This window comes from Marmota marmota, unplaced genomic scaffold (genome assembly GCF_001458135.2).
Source record: "Marmota marmota marmota unplaced genomic scaffold, marMar, whole genome shotgun sequence".
NCBI lineage: Eukaryota > Metazoa > Chordata > Mammalia > Rodentia > Sciuridae > Marmota > Marmota marmota.
Window position 1 is genome coordinate 23,892,081 of NW_025999932.1, and position 24,483 is coordinate 23,916,563.

Sequence of the window (24,483 nt, forward strand, 5' to 3'; positions counted from 1 at the left end):
AGAAGAACTTAGAGGAAGGAGAGTTTTTCAAGCAGGAATCAAAATAGTCTGCAGTCCAGAGGGCTGAGGGAAACAGGAGAAAGGCCAGAGTAAGGATAAATGAGTGGCAGCCGGTGGTGGGCAATCAGTGGTAAAGTGAGGCTGGGGAGAGCCTGCTGTTGCCCCAGTTGGGCAGTAGCCAGCAGGATGTCCAGGGCTGCTTTTCTTCTCATTTGGATCTCCCTGGCAGAGGTGGCCTCTCCCAGCCCCTGTCTACATGCCTTCCTTTGCCTATACACTTTTGTTCCTGCATCCTTTTTGTTCTTGCTTGATGCCCTTTGGCCCAAGAATTTACTACTCAGCTTTCGTAACACTTTCTTGGGATTGCATTTCTTCTGGAGAATGGCTGTGTCCCACTGAAAGCTTTTTCCTGAAAGGAAATGAGCAGGGAGGAAAAAGCTCTGACTACCCTGAGGTCTTTCAGCAGGCCATTAGAGCGTGAGCTCTCGTGTGTGCCCTGCTTCCTCTTGCATATTTTCTTTGGAATGGGGACGAGTCATCATTTAACAAATAACTATGATAGTGGACCGGATCCTATCATGGATCCAAGGCCCCTAAGATTCTTTTGGTATAAAGATCCCTTTTGAGCTGCCAGGCTTCCTATAAAAGATGTATCCCAGGTTTCTACAGGATACACACCTTATTCTCTTTTTTGTTTGTTTAACTCACTCTGGCCTCAATGGCTGAGTGTATAATGAACTAGTTTTCAGGCTTTTTAGGCTCTGGGCTCAGTGTTCTTTCCTTTTAGCTTTGGAACACTGATTAAGGATGATCACCTTGGTTACCTATAATTTGTTACCCATGGGTTTGTAAAAAGAAATAACCACAGAAGAGTTGGCATCTTTGAAGATAATTGTGTATATGGACATGGGGGTCGTAGTCATGGAGCATATTATGTTGGCTACTGCATTTGCTGACTCAAATGGCAATATTGTGTATGAAACTTTATAGGACCTATATACATGTAAAAGATTGTCTCCAAGAAATTAAGAAATTCATTTCCAAAAGGATATACTAGGTTTAAAGAGTAAATAAAGAGAAAAGAGATATAAAGCATAGTTGAATTTAATAAATGCTAAAAGCATAAAGAGTGATATTTATAAATATTTTACACAAGAATTTATAAGAGATCTGTTGCAGATATTCTTCTGGGGTAGATACCTTTCTTATATTTAGAGTTGTTTGATATTTGAGATAGATAACTTACTAACTCTTGATACCTTCCATGAATTCTGACAACTTGTGAGCCAATTTCTGTGTAAATGAGGTGGGTCTGAAGGTGGCATTTACTAAGCTATGACTATGGGCCAGGTTAGTTATGTTCACTCACTTAAACCTCACCATATCCCTGTGCAGTCAACATTATCCTGATTTTATAAACAAGGAAATAGAAGCTCAGAGAGTAGGACAAGTGAGTTGTTCAAATTCTTACATGACTCATGAATGCTGGGCCTAAAACTCTGATCTCCCTAGTACATCATAATCCTTTTCTTTTTGTGTAACTGCCTGGACACATTCTCTTGCTAAATCTTTCCTCCATGCCCATAATGGTCCTGAGCTTTCAAATTTGATTTAACCCATATCCAAAGTATTAAACTGAACTTAGGTCAGTTTACTTTTTCAAAGATACACTCATCATCATGCATTAATATTATATAAAATGTATTTTGTGATCAAGCAAATTTGGGGAATACAGAATTAAAACCAATTTACCATGTTTCTTTACTGCAGGACTTCTTTGGGTTTTATATATACTAAATGGACTCTGAATCTCTAAAGAAGAATATTACACACATCCTTTTACAAGCTATTTATTGTTGATGTATTCACTCATCCTTTTATTGTAGTAGAAAGCCTCAATGGGTTCTTTTCCATGGAACTACCTATCTTGGTAGTGTGTCATTTTGGGTAAACCATTTTACCTCTTTAGCCAATTTTCGATTTGCCATATTGGACTAAAGGTCTCTTTGGCTTAAAAAATTCTGTGGTAGAGGCTCTATCCCAAATCCAGGCATTTGTCCAGACAAATAAACTTGCTAAGTATAGAATATGATTTTCTGAAAACCACTCATTAATTATTTGCCAAATACTATGCTAGATTCTGAAGATATAAAGATAAAAATAGGATAAATAAGATAGACTATTTCTCAGGAGGGGGAATACATATCAAAAGATGATTTAAAAATTAAGAGAGCAGAAGAAATAGATAATATAGACACATATGAAGTGATGATTATATATATGTTTTCAAAATCTCAAGAAAGAAGTTGAAGCATTCACAAGTAATAAAGACTTATGGAGGAGTTGCCTTCTCCTTGTGGAGTTGTGCAAGGCCTGGTAGAGGGAGAACAGCAAATCTGAGTCTTGGGACAGGTAGGCATCATACAAAGGCAAAGTACTCCAGGCAGAAGGGGCATAAGAACAAAAAAAAGCACAGAGGGTTGAAGCAGCATAATGTGGGCAGTGATCTATAAAAGGCAGGGGAGGCTGAGCATGGACTTGCAGTAGGCAGGGCTATTTGTTGAGGGCTTTCTGTGTCAGATGCTTGAACTTTATCAGATGATGTGGTGGGGAGTGAGCAGAAGACCTAAGTAGAGAAGTGACATGGTCACAGATGCATTTTATAGAGCTGTGTAGAAAATAGAAAAGAGAGGGAGGGAGACAAGTTCAAGATGACTGCAGATGTTGAGGCCAGCTAATGAGCACCTGAACCAGTAGAATAATTGGACATCAGAGGAAGGGATGGATTTGAGAAACATTTAATATTTAGTAGGTACAAGCTGCTCAGTCTGGTGATAGATTAGATGAGGAGGGCAAAGGTGAGGTAATCACCTTCTAGTTTGGATGAATAAGTGTATAATGTCAGCATTATAGGTGCTACCTTGTGGAGAAAAATTATGTGATGTGATTGGTTTGGGACCTGTGCAGTATAAGGCCCTTCTAAGACATTAGTCACTATCTAAAAATTTGGAGTTGTTATACAAACTCATCCTGTGCAAATGGAGGTTTCATTTGGAGTAGAGGACTCACATGTAAGGACCATTTAATGTTGCCACTTACTTGATTTAGGTTGTTGGAATATTACAACTAAATGGCAGTGTTATTTTATTTTATGTTATTGTATTTTGTGGTGCTGGGATCAAACCCAGGACCTTGCTGGTGCCAGGCAAGTGGCAACTTTAGTTTTAATATAAATGTAATTATTAATAAAAATATAAATAAGGTCAGTTAATCTTAACCATAGCATCATGAGGTTTGCAATAGATGGTGTTTGTACTTACTGGTTAAGCTCTAGTGGTCTTAAGAATATTTATTGTTGGAAAAAAAAGTCTAGAACAACTAATTTAGAAATTTTTTACCAGTATGAAAATAGCGTTCTTTTCTCAATGATTAAAATTGGTGTTGATGAATTTGAAAGATTATAAATCTACTTCTCTGAATTAGATGTTTAAAGCTGTGTAATACTTCACGCCAAGATATTAACTCCTCACTTTCCTAGGTGAGGAGTTCAATGCACTATAAAGCATTACAATTGATAGGATTTTTTATAGAGTTAGGAATATGGGCCCCATAAGAACAGGTCTAACTATTCCTCACCGGAAGCTGACACAAGTATGAGCCTAGTTTTTGCAGCTCTTTTAGTAAAGTAGTCCTAGATATAGGAGAAGCAGATGATAGGAAAGTGGGAGAAGAGTTGTGAGGAAGGATGAGAAATAAATGCAAGGAAAAACAAATCTCTTACCGGGTTCTTGTTGTATTTTGTGGTTGTTTTTAAACCAAGTGATCTGAGGCTCTGGGACACCGTGAGCTTGACAGTCTAAAGTGGTAGAGCTGCTGATGGCTACTGTGTGATCACTGAGGTTTCGCACAAGGTGTGGCGCTTCCTGATCTATTGAGGGAAGAAAGGGAGTTGTGATTATTTGTCAGTTTTACTTTTATCTTATATGCATATCAACATTTTAAATATACATAGAAATAGCAAAACTCAAGGTTTCATTTACATTTGGTCCCTTTTCTCTTCAGTAGTTAATCTACTGCTTCCTCTTTAGTAATAAATTGAATAAATTTAATAAATTGAAATGTGTAGAACACAATAAAATCAAGAACTAGATTCTGTATTTTTAAATTTTAATAGAAAAGTTTTTGCCTGGCCAACTGGTTGCCTTCTCTCCTCCCTGTTCCCTCCACCCTGCAGAGAAGAGTTTTTCTAAAATGCAAGGATCTTGTGTAGTTTTAGGAATACAGAAAAATGTGATTTTGCATATAGGCTTACAATAAATGTTCATATTAATGTATAGTGTTGGTAGACAAGCTAATATAATTTCATAGTCCTTTCCCACTTTTTTTTTTTTTTTTTGCATGTTAGGCATGCACTCTACCACTGAGCCATACTCCCAGCCTTATGTATTTTTGTTGATGTTTGTGAGGGTATGTTTGTGTTACTCTGTAACCTAAATTTTAAGGCAGTAGACCAAACAGAATTCTTGAATTTTGAAAGCTTTATTGGTTGTTCCCTTCCTCCATTTCCTTCCCCAATGCAAGCAACCAAAAGATTAATTCAAGAGGCAGAGGCACAGATTTGTAGGTTTTGCACTATATAATAGTACAAATATTGTATTTTATATTATTTTCTCTTAAAACATACAAATATGATACAATACAATTTATTTTAATAAAATGCCAACCAATATAGTACAACAAAATGAATTTAATACATTAAGATGCAATACATTACAATATTAAAATCCCACATAGGAACAGCAGTACCCCTAAGGCCCCCAATGAGTACAGTGTCTCTAATGAAGTAGTCAGTCCTGCTGATGTGTATACATTCTAGTTAGGTGGGTACTAGAGTGGTAGCTCAAGATTCCAAGGAAAAAGAACAAAAACAATCCTAATGTCTCTCCCACCCTCCCAAATTATCCCTTTCCACTCGTTGCAAATCCTGGAACAGAAATCAAAAGAGTTTTGGCATAACTTACACATTCTGCGTCACTGGTTTCAGTTATACAGTATGAACTTTCTCTGACCATTTTTGATTTCCTCATCTTAGTGTACTAACACTGTAAAAGCAGCTTAGGAGTAATTACAATGCTACAAAAGATGATACAGTGCAGTGGCTTTGATTCCACGTCCCTGTAGGATTCTGCCGACTCCCAAAACCTTTCTCTTTTTATTCCTGCAGGAAAACTCTCAGGATTAGCATTCGTTAAAGCCATTTAGAAATCCCAGGTTAAAAGTATATTATCATATGACTTTTATAGCATGTTGAAGTAGTATAACATGGCAGGGTTACTATCAGTTAAGAGAAACAGATTTCTCAATAAATTTTGATTTCCATAGCTTATCATTAGTCACTTTATATAAAATGAAATCTGAAGGCAAAAAAAACCCCAAAAAACAAAAAACAAAACAGTGTTGAAGGATGTACTCTGATTTATAAAACCTTCTTCAGACATAGTGTAGATTGAATGATAGCAATGGTCCTTTTTCCTCTTTTAGCATGTCTTTCCTATTCTTTTCCTAAATGTTGCAGAACCGTTGCAACATTTCTGTGTTTGCATTCTGGGCAATCTGTCAAACAGCTTTACTTAACTGAAAATGCAGCTTTGTATAAGGCCTTCAATTTATGATCCCTGCTTGCTCTTTACAAATTTGACATTTTTATGCAGCAAAGACCCCAAACATATCAATGAAACATGACAAGATAGTAAAGAATTGTATCATATTATTATTTAGTATCTTCTTTAGTGGCAAGACAACTTTGACATCTCATTTAAAATAACTCAGACCCAGTTCACTGAGTTATATATTCTTTAGAGCTTCCTCCTGCACATTTTCCAGTGTGTTAAAATATGCTAAAATAATCTGTCGTGCTCATAGGCCTTCTAAAAGGAAATGCAAATACAAGGCTCACAACACCTAAATTATTTTCATAGATGTAATCATCAACACAGACAGATTTGGACTTCCCTGACAGATGTATTTGAAAACAATTCTTATATAGAAGAGAACATTTTATTTCAACATACATGTCTTAAAGAACCCCCAAAGGCCCTATTTATGACACAAACATAAGACAATAAAAGCAGCCAAAAAGCTGCAGAATTAACATGGAAATCTCAATTAAATACAAGGTTCATATAAACATTCTGAAACATACAGTGTTAGGATTTATTTCTGGAAAAAATGTTGCCCTGTGTTAAATGTCTCATTTTTTGGCTAGTTTCCAAATGACGACCCAACCCAGGAGTCATATTTTGTTAATTTCCTACTTTATATACTGTAATAATCTGATTTGACATTTTAAGAAAAGTACATTGAACCCATGTGTACTCTATGGAAATAGATACCTGCTTTCCAGAATTTAACAAAGTACAACTGGTCCTGTTAAACCGAGAAAATTGGAATTAACAGAATATTTCTGCTGGTTATCAGTAGCCAAAGATAGCTGCCTACCAGGTGGTGGTTCTTCTTTTCAGTGTTATGGTCCCAGAGATTTCCCAGGTCCTATAAATATATAATTTCTTTTCTCCATTTGGAATGGGGTCTAAGGAACCAGCCTCACACCCCTATTCCACCAATTATTCTTTCTTTCTCTTTTTCCCCTCTATTATCCTCACCTCATTTCATACCCTTAGGTGTAACAAAAAGCAAAATTCACCCAGTTAGTTTCTTTTCTAAAAAACAGTTGTCTGGAAGATTAATTACATAGTGAACAATTAATTAGTCTATGAAATTCTTTTTTTTTCTCTCTTTTTTTGGAAAATTTAAAATCATCTCTTGGAATACTAACATCTTCCCCTCCCCACAAAAACCTGGAGTAAGGGGAAAGAAATGGTTGGCTTTGCATGTCCAATATATCATTTTTCATAAGTAATTCCTAAATTATTTCATTTGCTTTTTTAGCTTTCATAAAAACCAAGGCCCCCAAGTTCTGTTTGGCATTGTTTCCTGAAGGAACACACTGACTTATAATGAACAAAGAGACCAGGCCAAAGAGCCATAGGTAAAATTTCAAGATACAATTGATTATTCTTTCCTTTGGGCTGACAACTTCCAGGTTACTAATTGTTTTCAGAGCATTTGGGGCTCCATAAAACTGGTATTCTGGGGAAATGCTATTGTTTACTCTTTCACATTTGACAAAAGCAATTCCCACGTGAAAGACAAGTTTAGCCGTGGGACAGAGTCTGCTACCTAAAGGAGGAAACAGGCTGGTGAGTTCCCAAGCTTGAAAAGTTGTCATATTGTCACCTCCTATTGAACTGCCCAGCCACTGTTTCTCAGCCATGGCTATTTTGGTCATTATAGTTTTATTTTTTTTTCCCTTGTAGTTCATGCAAGTCACAAATAATAATTAATCATAAATGAAAACAACAGAACAATGTATATTAAATTAATGAAAAATTCATTTTCCCCTAAAATGCAAGCTTAAAACAAGAGATAATAATCTGTCTTGATTTAAAAAAGAAATGGCATGTATTTTTAAATGACTGATTCTGCTTCTGTGGTTTTGCCATTTCTTAATCCTCATAAAAATCCAATTAACATTTTGCATATGGGGAAAATGGGCTTTTTTAATGGATAGATTTTCAATTGACATTTAGAAGAATGCATTAAACCTCTGGTTACAGTAGCTTTTATTTCTTTAAATAAATATAAATTGATTGTGGACCACCTTTGAATGCCATCACCTCAACATGATAGAGTTCTTTAAAAGAATAAGAGGGAGACACAGATATTTAAAACGAAGGCTTGGTGCATTTTCAAGTTCTGCTAGTGGCTGTTTAGTCCAGTCTGGAGTAGTGACTAGTTTCTGGACTTGTTCCTGCAGTACTAACAGCATAATGAATATGACCTGGAAGTATGTGAGAGAGTGGGGGTGGTTGATTTAAGTGGACTTTCATAATAAACACTGTGCCAAGCTTTACTTTCTTTGAATTATACCAACATCTTGCATCCCCAGGGCCCATTTTAGAAACTCCAGTTTAAGATCAACGTGCTTAATGAAAGAAAAAACAAGAAGCATTTTCAAATAAATACGCATTACACCTTGCTTTCCAGGTGCTATTTACAAATCAAGAGCAGATGAAATAGTATAAAATAAAACCAGGCAGAAGTCCAACAGAGTCTCAAATTCAATGGTACTCATTTCTGAACTGGAAAATTAACTTATTCATGTCCATCTTTGGCAGAAACCAGCATTTGTTTAAGTTATTCAGTTTGTGCAGCTTCACAACTTAAAAATAAAAAGAGGTTGGCATCAAAGTGGAAGGAAAGGATCAGTCCCAAGTTGTTGTTTATCAGGCAGGAGAAGACAGCAAGAGCGAAAAACAGAGATTGCAGTGCAGGGATCCTCCAAATCCAAACGTGCACCAGGTCGGCCCCAGAGGGCAAAGCCCTCAGCCTGAACGGGGAGCCCCAAGCTGGCACCTGGGGGGCTCTCATAATTACTCCTATCATCTCCGAACTCATTTTGGGAGGAGCATCTCCTCTGAGCCTGAAAGTTAGCAACAGTGACAATAAATCAAGATGATATGAGACAACTGTTACTTTTTTAATGAGTCCTTTAATGTTTTACATTACTTTGTGTGGTACAATCATTCCTCGTGCTTTTAAATTTGGAGATCCGAGAGAAAACAGCCTTTTTGTTGCAGTGCTCACCTCTAATAATAACTTCTGTCTTCTGAAGGATTTCTTCCCCTGTGTATACGTTCCTGGCTCTGCAGGCATAGGTGCCCGAATCTTCCAGAGATACATTCTTGATGATAAGGTTAAGAGTAATAGAGTACTCTTTAGTGATGGCCATTTTTTGCTTGCTGATACTGTGATGCATTGTTCTGTTGTTTACTGTGCGCAACAAAATCCAAGTAATGTCTCTGTATAAGAATTTGTTAACTGTGCAAGACAGTTTCAGGTCCTCTCCTTCTGTAGGCATTTTTTCCAAGTTAACATGAAACCCATTTGGCACATCTATAAAATAAGAATGAAGAATTTCAGAAAAATTGTAGAAAAATCAGTGTCACCTAATGAGATAGTCATAGATCTTAAGAATTGTTCCTACACAAATTCTTTCAGCATTAGCATTAAAAAGGATGAGTATTTGTCTTTTTATTTTAGGGGAACTGGTTTAACAGAACAGGGAGACCAAGTAAGCTCATTCTGTAAGAAGTGAGATAGGAAAAGCAAATCAGGGACAGTTTATTAGGATGGCACTTTTTCCTTATTTGCCTGAAGTTGCTTTTCACAGTGGAATTTTTTTTCCAACTTGGTATGATAACCTTGTTTCCCACTTTTTAAATTATATACAGCCCTCCTACTGGTAAGTGGACACTTTTTGCTGGGGATGGAATCCCACTTGCAAGGCAAGTGCTTTCCCACTGAGCTATACCCTCAACCCGTAATTGGACATTTGAAGTGGGCAAAATAGTGTGAAGTAACATAAGAGCAATTTGCACTAAACCCAAAGATAGATGTATGGGCAAACTTGACCAAAATAGCTTACAAATAAGCATGGGAAGTTGTAGGTATTTGCCCTACCCTTTGCCGGTGACAAGCTGCTGATCCAGCAGTATCCTCACTCTTTGCTGGCACTGTGGACCAGAAGAAAGCCAGGCCCCCTTTATGGTGGTGGCCCTACTCAGACATAAAAGAGCAAAGATTTCTTCTGAAAATTCCAGGTTTCAAAAATGGAAAAGAACAATTTAAAAAAAAATCACTGGAAGAGTTGCCAAACTCCAAAGATGGCAAAAATAATTTAAAAAATTAAGATTTTGGGCTGGGGCTGTAGCTCAGTGGTAGAGCACCCTGTCTTGCATATGTGAGGCACTGGGTTCGATCCACAGCACCACACAAAAATAAATAAAGATATTGTGTCCAACTACAACTAAGAAAATACTAAAATAAATAAATAAATAAATAAATAAATAAATAAATAAAAAGATTTAGGGTTGGGGCTATACTCAGTGGTAAAGCACTTGTCTACCACCCATAAGGCCCTGGGTTCAATCCCCAGCAGCTCAAAAAAAAAAAAAAAGTCACATTTACTCTCAAAAACATTTTAAACATGTTCTGAAAGTGACTGTGTCACTAAAAGCCATTTCTTCTCCAGTGTCAATTCCTGGCTCACCTTCTTCTCTAAGTTACTTTAGTGATAATCTGTGTGTTCTCCTCAGCATTTCTACTAAGACCAGCATTTTGCTTTTAGGCTGTGAGTTCCTTATTGACATTATGGACCATATTACTGAGGATTTTAAAAAACTATTGGCTATTGGTCCTGAACTGACCTGCTCTCAAAACCCTCCCGTTACTTGTTACTAGTGGTGTATCTATATTTGAGCAAAGAATTTGGGCCAACATTTTACAAAGTGCTTTGAAGATGAAAAGCACTATGTTATGCTATTATTATTATTATCCTTTGCACACAAAGCTATAAAGAAACCTTTAAACCTTAAGGGGACAATAGTCCAAAATTAGATATCATATCAACTCTTTCCTAAATCTCACTTTGCTTGTTTTTCTGATTTTTCTGGGCTTTGGCTTTATTATAAAGTGTCACGTCTGAAGAAATGCCAAAGTATTCATTTGAAACCTGGGAATGGGGGATAACAGTGGCTTATGAAGTTGTCAGTGGCTGACAAGAGAGGAGATTAGTAGTGGTTTTCCTGCTCTAAAATGAAAATCTAAGAACGTGCCAGAAGATGCGGGAGCAGTTGACAGTCATTTTCAACTTAACAATAAGGTGTCAGAAATAGCTATTCTAATTCATCATCGTTTTACATTTTGGACATTTTCCAAGTATGAGGAGTAAAATATCAGCCATCAAAGTTACACGGATACTAGAGCAGAGGTACTTTGCACTGGTTGCAATCAGATCATCTCTTAAAAGATCACGGACTTTCCATTTATAAGGACTCATCCTGGTAGGTAAAACCCAAATGAGCCCAGTAACACCATTGAGATCATGTAGAGAGTTTCTATTTACTTTAGTGATTTGAAACTTCCTGTGGAAATAGCTCACAGGTTTCCTGATGGAAGATTTTGTTTATCTTTGCCAAGCACCACCAGGAATCTCAAAATAAAATGCATTTAGTGACATTGGGAAACCAGGGAGATAAGGCAGCCGCTGTTCCTGTTTCACCCTCAGTAACTGCTCACACACCCATAGTCATGCTGAGTGCCAGCAAAACTGCAAAAACACACACAGAGGAAAAGAAAAGCACCAAATCCATTTTGAGGTCTGTTTCTTGTATGAGTGACACAGTTACTAAAGTAATTTGGTTTAAGTCATCAGGCAGTCTTAGAGAGGATTATCTATTTCTCAATATAACCCCTTTGGTATTCTCTTTTGATCCATGGAAGATCATAAATAAAGTGTCCGAAACTGTTTAATGAACCCAGAGGGATTTTCCCCTTAATTCATGTTGATTTTTTTTAGCCTGAGTACAAAAACAGACCCAAGAAAGAATTGCCTTTTAACCCTCCAAGTGAAAACTTCCCACACTTCAGTATCTTTTGCAGATTCAGTACACTCATAGTCATCACCAAATAATGCCCATCCATCTAACATAGGCACATCCATGGAGTCTTACAAGGTGTCATGGAGAAGAATCAACTCTTGCTCAGAAGACACATTCTACCTAGGGTTAGGTGAATGAGTAATGTTCATTAAGGAGTACATTAGGGGATAGACATTTTGATTTGATTGGCTCAGATGTGGATTAAGTTCATGAAAGAGACAAATATAAGAAATTTAAAAGGATGAAGGAGATCTCATTTTTTAGAAATGTAGGTTTTTCTTTCATTGAAGAACAGGAATAATATTCTCTAAAAAGAAAGTGAATGGTTATTATAAAGTTTTGTTTATTTCAAGCAGATGCCATGTACAAATGTGTGCCAAAATTTGGAGTTGAAACAGTCAAGGATGCTAACGACCACAGTTAGCCAGTTTTCATCAATTTGGAAGGTAAAGTTATTACTGTATTTCAAGACAGGACCATAAGATTGAAAGGAGGATCAATAAAGATCCAAATCTAGATCTTTAAAGCATTAAATTTTTAGACGTCTTTTTCAAGATGCTCCTTTAAGGATTAACATTGAGCAAATAAACATTTTTTTTTTTTTCAGAAAAATAAACATGTTAAGTGTATTATTTCTAAGACTATTTTGCCTCATCTCTAGTGAAAATATATCTTGTGACAAAGATAGGAAAGATAGTAAAATGACTCAGACATAACTTTTCTATGTTCATATATGAATATATGACTAGTGTAACTCCACGTCATATACAATGACAAGAATGGGAAGTTATACTATCATGTAGGTACGATATATCAAAATACATTCTACTGTTGTGTATAACTAAAAAGAACAAATAAAAAAAAGAAGATAATTGGTTAAAAATAAATGAAGAATGTAAGCAAATTAATCTACTATTACCAATTCAAACTAGAACTTCGTAGGACTGATAGTAAAGAATTATTTGGAGAAAGGATAGTCTAGGCAGTGGGTGGGAAGGGAGGCTGGATTGCCTAAACTCATGTTCAATTTTAAGATTAAAGCTCTTGAATTTCTAGAGCAAAAGTACTGAGAGCTTCTAGCAGGTATGTTTGAAGGAAGGGAGTGGGCCTTTCCCTTCCACTCTTAGCACATCTTCTTCTAGTGCTATGCTCAGGCTCCGGTAAGCAGGGTCTCTGTCCTGGGCCTTTTGATGGGTGTCTTCTGGTTGTACCCCTCCCTACATTGTGAAGAATCTGGTATTCTATACCCACCCAGAGCCCATGTTACTCCACGCCTATATCATGCTTTTGGTCCTTGGGATCTTAAAATTCCCCAAAAAGCTTATCCCAAATCTGCTTCCAGGTTGACTTAGCCTCTCTCTTCCCTAGGACTGGCCTCCTGAGATCAGACTGCTTGTCAGTGTGTACACCTCTAGGTTCATCCGAGAAGTAGACAAGGAAGATTGTTTGTGAGGGGCATGGGCAAGTGTGGGGGCGGGCTGGGAGACCACACAGGGAGGAGCATGGTCTTCAGCTGTGTGGGGCCCATTCAGGGGTGGAAAGAAGCAGTGGGTCAGCCAGTCTTTCTGTGCCATTAGGTACTGCTGCAGTCTACTCCACCATTCTGAATAGTACCAGGTTTCTAAGCTTGGGTTGGCCTTTTGGGTCCTTGTGAAAGTATATTTGTCCATAGGAAGTTGAAAAATATGTAACAGCCTCTTGGCTTGATTCAGAACATGTCAGTGGTTAGACCAGTGATTTGTGGGCCTCTGCTAGCACTCTTGCCTTGGCTTTCAAAATATCAAGGCAGGCTTGACCTCTTCCCTCTACCTATTCAGATTCTACCCCTATCCAGGGCCTCTCAAATCCTGCTTCCTTCCCGGGGGCTTAGAGCTACACTGGCCAATATGGTACCCATTAGCCATGTGTGGCTTTTGAGCACTATATATATATATGGCTAGAATGACTAAAGACCTGAATTTTATTCAGATTATTTTATTTAAAGTTATTAATATTTAAAAACTGAAGTAGTGTTATATTTTTAAAATGGTGGTCACAGGACTAGGTTCTAACTCAGTGGCAGAGCACATGCTTAGCATACACAAGGCTTTGGGGGTTTAATCTCCAGAACCCTCTAAATGTTGGTTACACATTGAAATTACAATGTTATGGATATATTAGATTAAATAAAGTTAATTTCACTTTTAATTTTTTTATTTGGTTTTAGATTTACATGATGGTAGAGTGTATTTTGACATATCATACATATATGGTATCATAATTAGAGTGAGTTATACTCCATTCTTGTGGTTGTACATTATGTGGAGTTCCATTGGTTATGTGCTCATATATGAACATAGGAAAGTTATGTCTGATCCTTTTACTGTCTTTCCTATTCCCATTCCCCTTCCCTTCATTCCCCTTTGTCTAATCCAGTGAACTTCTATTTTTCTCTCCCCTCTAATTTCACTTTTTAAACATGTGGTTACTAGAAAACTTTTACTTATATCTGTGGCTTATCTCTATTGGACAGCAATGCCTCTAGAGTAAATTCATCCATCAGATCACTTCTGCACAGACATTTTGATACAGGGATACATATAAATTTTTTTTTAACATTTCTTCATTTGCTCAGTCTTAGAACTGTCTGCTAGAAAGATAGGGCTTCACGGATATGCCTTAAAGAGCTTAGTGCTCAGTTTTAGTGTGTTGTTTAATATTAATAGTGCTCATTAAACTGCTGCAAACTTGCTGAATATTCAGAGCAAAACAGGAATTGCTCCATCATTTGTACTCTGAATCAGACACATAGTTTAAATGGTAACTTGTTTCTAACTAAATTTAAAAGACAATACAAATCTTTGGATTAAATTAGTTCAGATCATCTGGATTTATTAGAGACTCAGCCTGTGTGAAATCCCTGTCAGAATCTATCTCTCGGAAGGGCCCTTTCTATGCTTGGAAGGGATGCAAACTGCTTTCCCTTCCACTTCCATAAGGTGAGAAGACAGGGACTGACTTGGTCTAGAGTGGCCCTGCCATGGACCTTCTCCCCTGTCTAGACCCTGTTTTTTCATCTGGAGTGCTCAGGATCTAGAATGGTGTCTAGCCTCTAAGAATGCCTTCCAGCCCTGATCTTCTGAGAGAATTTCCTCCAGGAAATTCAATGTCTCCCATGGCCCAGCTTCTCTGGGACTTGACTAACTTGCCAAAAGGTTTCTGTCACCCGACAGTCCAACTGTCTCATGAAAATTAGTCCTGCCTATTTCTTTCTGGAGATCGTAGGCAATTTTGTGCCACTTGCCCCATGTGCTGCAAAGTTTCCTGAGAGTTGGCAGACTGCCCATGTTTCCTCAGAAATTGGGGAGTGTGGAGCCAGGCAATTGTTTTTATACTTTGAGTTACTTATTTCCTTCCTGTACCCACAGAGGGGCACAGGGAATGCCATTTTTGTACCTTGGAGGTTTGGAGATTTTCAGAGACTATCATATTTGAAACTAAAAATTCTTAAATACTGTAAAAAAATTGTCCATTAATTATTAATGAAGCTGTTTCAGATTTCTACAGGAGAGCATCATTTCTCCCAAAGGATAAATTATGTAAGTTGTGCAATGATTAGCTTATAGGTTTAAAAAATCATCATAAGTATTAATAACTGGTTTCCTTGACTGTTATTGAACATGAACAATTAGTATGTGTCAGACCCTGTGCTGAAGGGTGTTCATAAACGAACATACAAGATCCCAAATTCAGAATCCAGTCTGGGAGGGAGACACACACAAATAACTCTAAAAGAGAATTCAGGGAAATAACTCTTTAGGAGAGCCAATGATGTTGTAGAATTCTATTCCTGAGAGCAAGGATGAAGGTACTCAAAGCTGACAGTTCTATGGAATTTTTTTTTTTTTTTATAATCAAGCTATAAGTGCACTAAAAGCAAACAGGATAACAGGATTGAGTAGAGACTGAGATCATCAGGCTGTTTTCATGGGCATACGATGTGTGGCTTACCTGTGATATAAAAGCTTATGTTTCTTTCCACAGTCCCTATTTTATTAGATGCCATGCAACTATAGATTCCAGAAATTCTAGAGTCAGCCACAACTAAGGTGCTAGCCGTCTGCAAAAAGAAAAAGAAACTTTAGCAACAGGAAAAGATATTTGAACATCTCTAAGCAACTTTTTATCTTGGCAGGCGATGGTGCTGGGAGTTGAACCCAGGGCCTTGTGCATGCTAGGCAAGTGCTTTCACTGAGTTACATCCCCACCCCTCTAAGCAACTTCAGAAGATTGAAATGATTCCATTATTTCATTCATTTAACAAAGACAGTATTGTATGAATGGTGGTTACTATGAAGCTCTCCCCTTGCTGAGCCCCAACAAGAATGGAAAAATAACAGGAAAGCAGGTCCTCAGGAGACCGGGGCCCATGACATCCGACTCATACGAGGGTTTCAGGCTTATCTTGTGTTGCTGGCATAACAATTAGAGACCTTAAGCTGAGATGTGGGACTGCACGTCCCACTCTATGAGGTGGTCAGTTCCATGTCAATAAAAGGAACAGGTGAGGCCAAGTCCTTCCCTTGTTTGGGTGAGCTCAGAGCATGGATGCCAGCTGGAAATAGGTCTTTTCTGTGTTTGGTTCTGTATAGGGTATATTAAGTAAGCAAGGACAGAAGAGAAAGTTTGGCTGAACCATATCTTTTATGTGGATGCAGCCTTCAAATGGTACTGAAGGAGATGAGAGGCTAAAAAGCTTACTGAAATTGTATGTGTGTGTGTGTTTGTAAATTACATAATTTCTCAGTTATTTCAATTGTAATCTAGAACATTAAAATATAAATGATGAATTCAGTGCAGTTTTACTAGATTTTAGTGCTATTTGACAATTTTGTTCTTAAACAAACAGTAGTTAAGTTTGTATGAACGAAAGTACTTTTTAAACTGTGATGCCTAAAAAATAATGAAACATCATTTTAGACAGCTTGAAGAATGGCATTCTCATAAGGAAAAAAATTATAATGAGACAAGTTGTTGAACATTCTTAAATTTAACACATCCTTGATTAAACAAGTAATATATATTGTACATAAAAAAGCTAGTTTATCATACTTAAAATTACACACACATGCACACAAATACAAGTTGATCCAGTTACTTATAAATCTTTGCACAAATAACTGGTTATGGGATATGTAATTAGAGGGACAATGCTGATGCTTCAGTACTGATCAGGTGTCCTAGATGAAGTATAATTGATTGGTGAGGTGACTTAAAAGCTACAGTAATGCATAGGCTAAAATGTGATGAAGGACTTTTTCTCAGGTGGTGAACATATTCCACAAGTGGTTTGGTTATTGGGAAGGGTCCTAACATTTTGAATTGCTAAGGAATATACTAAGCACTTTATTTGTGGTCTGTTATCCCATCTAATAAATTAAGGTATTTCTATCTTTAATCTACAGACCATGAAGACTAAAACCATGCTTTTAATTTTTTTAGCCAGCAAACTCATTGCTTTAAATTTTTCTAAATGCTTTCTCTTTTAAATGTCTGTGTATTATTGAAATTATTGGTAATAAAAATGTCGGCAATATGTGGCATTTTTTCATTCAATTTAGCAGACATTTATTGAGCGATCATCAGATTGCCTACATATTGCCATGGAGACAGAGATGAATATGACACAGTAGTTCATTTCATTCAACTACTCTTAACAACTTTTAAGATGATGGAGAATAATTGCCATACTTGAAGATCAAATATATATATTCTCTCTTTCAAGAAGAAACACTGTATTAGGTAAATAACAGAGAGAGTAGTTGGAAAGACAGCTTTTCTTATTTTTGTTAGTAATCTTGATAAGAGGAAGGAAATAAAAAATTTTGATAGCCATCTCTTTTTTATCATGAGAAAAAATGGAAGTTATTAGAAGAGGAGACATAGACAGCAATGTGAAAGGAACTGTTAGCTGGTGGCAGCTGGAAGGGCAGTAGAGATCATCAAGTAAGATTCCGACTGCCTTATGTTGTCTCCGGAATCTTGGGTTCAGATGCTTCAAGGTAGTCTGCAACAGGTTCAGAAACAAGGACCTCACGTGAAGCCTTCTGCATGTGTCAGCTTGGGCACTGTTTTTCTCATGAAGTATGTTCTCAAGTGTTTATCCTAAGTTATCTAAGTAGAAACTTACTTAGATTTTCAGATGTATTGTTCATTAAATAAGTGGAAAACCTAATTCTGTCCACTTGACAATGTTTGAAATTTCAGATAGCAGTTACCTGCATCTGTAAGTCATATTCGAGCTTCTATTTAAAAGATTTTCATTTCATTCAACTCAGAGCAACCAAGAACAAGAACTGAATTTCATTACATGGAAAAGTCAATTCACATGTGCACATTTGGCATGTTTAAACCTGTGCAGATAGTCTGGCAGTAGCCATTATCAAGGCTCCATCAGAAGTCATGATTTTTGTATAATCAGAAAATAAAGTTATGGTACCCAGAGGTGATATGAATCTGTTATATGAAGAACCATGAAGATAGGAATGTATTCAAATCTTTCTTCTTTTAATGATGCCTTCCAAAACCAGATATCGTCTCTATAATCAGGCCTACTCCAGAATGTCCCTCACCAAAGTTTCTTTTAAAATAGAAGTAGAAAATAATGGAAATGTACATTTTTTTCTTTGTTTCTGAGTACCTTATGTGGCCCTTGCTTCTAAAGTGCCTTGCACACTGTATGGCATATAGCATTATCTCTTTAATCCTCATTATATACCTATGAGATGAGTGCATTACCCTGTTTGATAAATGGGACATCTGAGGTTTATAGAGGTTAAGTGATTCACCCCAAGGTACACAAGACCACAGAGTAGCTTGGGTTGAACTTATGCCCCATGTTTCTAACTCTAGTGCCTCAGTCTCTGTACCACATTGCTTCTCAGCTTAAAACTTTTAAAATTGAATAATATAGATCTATTGGTAAGTTCTGTCTACACTTTGGGTTTTTCATTTAGAATACTTCCTTTCATCAGCAGAGCTGGGTCACATAAGCTAAATGCTCCATGTACAGAATTGCTGTTTTCTTTCTTTGAGAGCATTTTACATAAGCTGCAAGATGTTTTTCAACTGTTATAATGTTGTGTGGTTTGAAAATGTTATTGGTGAATGAAAAGGTTATAGTTGAAGAAAATTTTAAAATGAGATGAAATGTATGTCCTATGATTGACTTGATTAAAAATTATCTCCTTTCTAGAGTACATCTCTTTTTACAGACAGTATATCTTCAAATTATAAATTTAAACATTTTCATTTAAAAAGATATTTGAAAATATAAACTGATCAGGAGAAAAAACTCAAGTGTGAATTGTAGCTGAGTGTGAAGACAATTTTGCATAGGACACTAGGTGTCAGCGCATTGATCTTTGTTAAAAGGGGCAGATCAGGGGCTATAGAATGCTCGCCTCACGACTTGTGAGGCCCTGGGTTTGATCCTCAGCATCACATAAAAATAAATAAATAAATAAATAAAATAAAGATAATGTGTCTGACTACAACTAAAAAATAAATATATAAAAAAATTAAAAGGGGGCATATCTGTTCTCCAGTGATCATAAGCGGATATTACTATTTCACAGGGGAAAAATGAAAATAGTGAACAATTGGAGCACCAAATATCACCTTAATACTTTAAGAGAAAGTACCAAAGATTTTTTCTTTTCTCAGTACTGGGGATTGAACCCAGGGTCTTTGCTACCCCCAGCCCTTTTTATTTTGAGACAGAGTCTTACCAAGTTGCTGAGGCTGGCCTTAAAACTGTTGATCCTCCTGCTTCAGACTCCTAAATCCCTGGGATTACAGGCATGTATCACTATTCCTAGCTGTGCCAAGGATTTGAGTTGTAACATATGTTTGAAATTTTAATAATTTATTTTATAGTGAACACCAAAAGAAATTCTCAAGGATATCTACTTGTATTATCTCCATGTTTAGTTTTAATTTTCAACAACTAAAAATAAATGAAAGAAGATTGAGGAAAGAAAGAAAGAAAGAAAAAGTGCTAAAATAAAATTAGGATGTCCAAGTTCCGATCTCTCAGAAGATCAGAAGAAACAATTCTTTCACACATCTACTTAAAATTCAGTGCCTCAGGCTGGGTTTGTAGGTCAGTGGTTGAGCACTTGCCTCACATGTGTGAGGCACTGGGTTCGATCCTTGGCACCACATAAAAAATAAATAAGATAAAGATATTTTTAAAAGTTCAGTGCCTTATTACACAGGACAAATACATCAACTTAACATTTAAAAAATTTCAGTTCTGTTGTTTAGTTTGGGGTAAGCAGGGTTTTGGTGAGGTTTCCAATCCAATGTAATTCTACATTTTTAAAGAACTCATTTTTCATTCTTTATATTTACTACTTATATTTTGGGGGACTTCTGATTTGGGGGTGCTTCCACTTGCTCTTCCAGGATCTCAAGGATTTGGATATTAGAAACAGACTTGTCCAGTCCAATCTCTGGGTTCTGTATGACCCAGGAACACTCATGAAAACTGCTGGCAAGTATTATAAGTTTGGAGTTTCTTCATGTTCCTTCCTTCCTTCCCTTTTGCTAAGCATTAGTAATTTGCTTCTACAATGTCATTTGAATGAATGGGGTGATGTGTCATTCAGCCCAATTTCTGTAACTAGTTTTTTAAAAATCTATATATGGAACAGTGTTTTAATTTCGGGATGTTTCAGTGTGCTTTTGAGCGTTTCAGGGAGAAATAAAAGTAGATGGACAAAGGTCAAAGAATAATCTAAAATTAACCTGGGGGCTGTGTGGGAACTGAAACACAAGCTGTAATTCTGTGATTAGAGTTGCTGTTTCTGTCTCAGATTTGCATCATACAATACACCCACTTCTCAATGGGCCCTCAAATGATTTCAATAGAAATGTTTCTACATTGAAATTGTCATGATTCTTCGACCTTTCAGAATGCTTCAATGTGTCTTTCCTGTGTTTTTTCTAACATAGGATTCCTTTTACTTCCTATTTTATATCCATGAACCCAAGAATTTGGCAACTCATTTAACAATATGAAAACTCTACATTTGCTATTAGCCACTCTAATTGATGACTCACATTTCACAAATCTGGCCAAAATCTGCCAATAAGGAAATTCATCTTTATTTCCCTCATATCCTTCCTTGAGTTAAACAGACCGAAAAAAAAACAAAACAAAACACAACCCTCCCTCCAATATGTAGCAAGTGCCCCAGCACTAGTGCTAACCCCCTTATGCCTGACCTATAGAGTAGCATTGCTGGGCACGCTACATATGTGATTGCAGATAAAGGGATCATCACCACCTAAATTGGGACTTGAATTTACTTTGTAAACATTTACAGAATAAAAAGTACAGTTTAAAAGTAAATGAAGAACACTGCACATGATTTAGAAATAACAAGGCATATAAAAGATACACCCCTGCCCCCAAAAAAGACAGTCAATGCTAAAAGTAAAATTAGTAAATTTGCCTAAACTCAGAACATTAAATCAATAATTTTCTTCAAGTCTAATGTGTTACTATTATAGCTGTTTGTAGGATATATACCCTATATACATTTTGACTTTGTTTAGAAAGAGAATTAAAAGATTTTTTAATGCAAAGAATTGTTTAACAGTAACCTTCATTGTGCATGATTGCAATCAGTTTGGTAAATTGCATTTGGGTGAATATGGTAGTCATTTTATTATAATAGTGTATATATAGGGCTTCTCATCTTTATAACAGGAAGCTAACTAGAGCAAATATGATTAATTCCATTCTTCTTGGGGAGAGACCCCCCTAGTTGAGAGTGGTGAACTGATTTATAGTATTTATACAAATAGGGGCAGAGCTTGACCCTGGGGCTCTGTAGTACAGATCAAGTGATATAATTACTAGCTTTGTGCATGTGGGTGTGGTGGTGTACACCTTTAATCCCAGCGGCTTGGGAGGCTAAGGCAGGAAGATTGCAAGTTCAAAGCCAGCCTTAGCAACTTAGCAAGATCCTCAGCAACTTAGCAAAACCCTTCTCAAAATAAAATATAAAAAGGGCTAGGGATGTGGCCCAGTGGATAAGTGCCCCTGAGTTCAATCCCTGGTATGAAGAAAAAAAAAGTCTACATTTAAAATCTTCTGCCTAACTACAGAATTACAAGACAATATATCTGTTCCAAGCATACATGAGAAAATTGGGGAAGTTCTTTGATCTTAGTCAGCTTTTGTTATCATTTTTTATAGGTATTATACATGGAGTCAGGTTGCTACTTCATAGTTCAAAGTAATCAGAAATTTCACATAGCTTTCTCATTTTCCATTTATTTCATATTGCATATTTTGATAAGATACCAAAATAGGAGTAGAAGTTACCACTGGAATTAACTTGTAAATTTTTGTTTTAAATATCCAGCAGTTAACAGTATATCTACCTGACATGGTCAGGAAAAGGCCAAATGAATAGACACTACTAATGGTGTCTTGAAATTTTTCTAGTACAACTGATTTGCTGTCCACTTCTAATAAACTGAGATAGTTTTTATTCTCCCCCAAAGTGTAGCATCACTCAAGTTATTCCTTCAAGTTTATAGAATTTTCTCTTATTTAAATATTTCATTAAACTGCTCTCTCAATACCAGTCATGGAATTAAAAAAATTAATTCTAATTTGTTATAGATGACAGCAGAATGCATTACAATTCATATTACACACATAGAGCACAATTTTTCATATCTTTGGTTGTATACAAAGTATATTCACACCATTCATGTCTTCATACATGTACTTAGGGTAATGATGTCCATCTCATTCCACCATCTTTTTTACCCCCATGCCTGCCCCCTTCCCCCTCCCACCTCTTTGCCCTGTCTAGACTTCATCTAATCCTCCCATGCTGCTCTCCCAACCCAACTATGAATCAGCCTCCTTACATCAGAGAAGACATTTGGCATTTGTTTTTTTGGGATTGGCTAACTTGACTTAGCATTATACTCTCCAATTCCATCCATTTATCTTGCAAATGCCATGATTTTATTCTCTCTTATTGCAGAGTAATATTCCATTGTATATATATATATGCCACATTTTCTTTATCCATTCATCTACTGAAGGGCATCTAGGTTGGCCCTCCAGTTTAGCTATTGTGAACTGTGCTGCTATAAACATTGATGTGGCTGTGTCCCTGTAGTATGCTGTTTTTAAGTCCTTTGGGTATAGACTGAGGAGTGGGATAGCTGGGTCAAATGGTGGTTCCATTTCCAGCTTTCCAGTCATGGAATGTTTTTAAGCTTTGCTCATTTTTGTGTTAAAAAAAAGTTATAAACCACCTACAACTACTGCTGTAGCTAGAAAAATGTTGCTAAATCTGTGACTGTTGATATTGTCATATAAGCCATCATCACTTTAATTTCTGTGTTGGCTTACTTAGCAGTGAGAGTCGACTGGGTTTCACATAGAAAGACTTTGGTTTCAGTTTCTTATTATTTACCCTTTTAAGCTGTGTGGCTTTGGGTTAAACATCATCCCAGTTGTTCATATATTTAAAATGGGGAAAACCACTCTGGTTTGTTAAAGAATGATGGTGACATTAGCACATCAAAAGGTTTTACATAATGAAGCATACAGATATTTGTTGTTATTGTTAATCCTACATGGAGAATGAAGGCATCTACTTTTTCATCTTCTAATGCAAAGAATATGACTGAATAAATGTATAAGCATCACCACACTCCAGCAGAAAGTGCCATCTGTATTAACAATCTATTCTAATGCATGTGTATATGGTCATTTCAGCAAGGGATTATTTGATTTTTCTTCTTCTTCTTCTTTTTTTTTTTTTGCTCTCCCTGTGCATGATGATGGCAGGTTTTTAAGTGTATCCTTTACTAGTTCACAGGGAAAAAGTCACTATGTCTGTAATCCACTGAGACTTGCCTGGTTCACAGGGTGTCAGCCATTGCCAAGGCTGGGGTGTGGGGGAAGAGGGAATGAATGGCCCAAGAATGGCAGGAAAAAAAATGTCTGCTAGACCCGATTAGGCTGAAGAACCTTGATAGACTGTGTATGTTTGCACATCCCAACTTAGGCTTCACCCTGGCAAATATAGAGGGGAAAACGTGATTTTTTGTGAAATGGAAACATTCAAGTTTAGCCTTAGTCTTGTATTAGCTTTTGCTTATTGGAATCCTATTTTATGTATGTCAGTGATCTGGTTATATCCTAGAATCCTAGAAAGTTTGATGAGTCCTGGGCTCCACCCCAGAGATTTGTCTGTAATGCTAATTGGTAGAGGATTCTAACCTGTAGCCAAGATTGAAAACTGCTGATGTGGATGGGTTTCAAAAGGAAAACACCATCTATTCCATTAAGAACGAATATTCCTTATCTTAGAATCGGGGTCAGTTAAAGAATACAGCAGATTAAATAATATATATGTTCATGAAGACATATCTCAGATACTGTTTTTCCCCTCTCTGAATTTTGTTTGAGCATTTGGATTGCTTCTCGTTCTTAGAACAGACAGATGAGAGTGTACTTTTAGAATATCCCAATGCTAATTTTTACAAACAGTACCTTATTCTTTCCTTCTATTACTGCTGTACGCTGAGTGATGCTCTCAATTCTGTTTCCTGTGTTGCTTTCAGGATCCAGGATAAAGGATTCTTCATTATTGGAACAAAAGTCATACCTATTAAAAAAAATGTATGTCATTACAATGTTGCTTTGCAGTGTGGTTCAGTCAATGGTGAAATGAAAACCATTGGCTAAGTCCCTAGATAGCAAAATCACAAATTTTATGTGAATCTTCTTTTCCTTAGATTTTTTCCTATATTCCTTCTCAGAAGTTAAAAATAGCAAATGTATTTACTTGAATTGAAAAAAACAGCACTATGCTGCCATAAGTCCTTCATGTTCCAA

General features: G+C 36.6%; 1 protein-coding gene across 1 annotated transcript in view; it reads right to left on the minus strand.

Annotated features, from left to right (window-relative positions):
* Flt1 (fms related receptor tyrosine kinase 1) overlaps nt 1–24,483 on the minus strand; it is a 201,730-nt gene that overhangs the window by 69,968 nt on the left and 107,279 nt on the right. The window contains exons 12-15 of the mRNA XM_048800762.1: nt 24,139–24,253; nt 15,552–15,660; nt 8,707–9,015; nt 3,782–3,928 (exon numbers count right to left, since the gene is read on the minus strand). Of these exons, the coding sequence (XP_048656719.1) occupies nt 3,782–3,928; nt 8,707–9,015; nt 15,552–15,660; nt 24,139–24,253 (680 nt within the window). The remainder of the gene's footprint in view (nt 1–3,781; nt 3,929–8,706; nt 9,016–15,551; nt 15,661–24,138; nt 24,254–24,483) is intronic.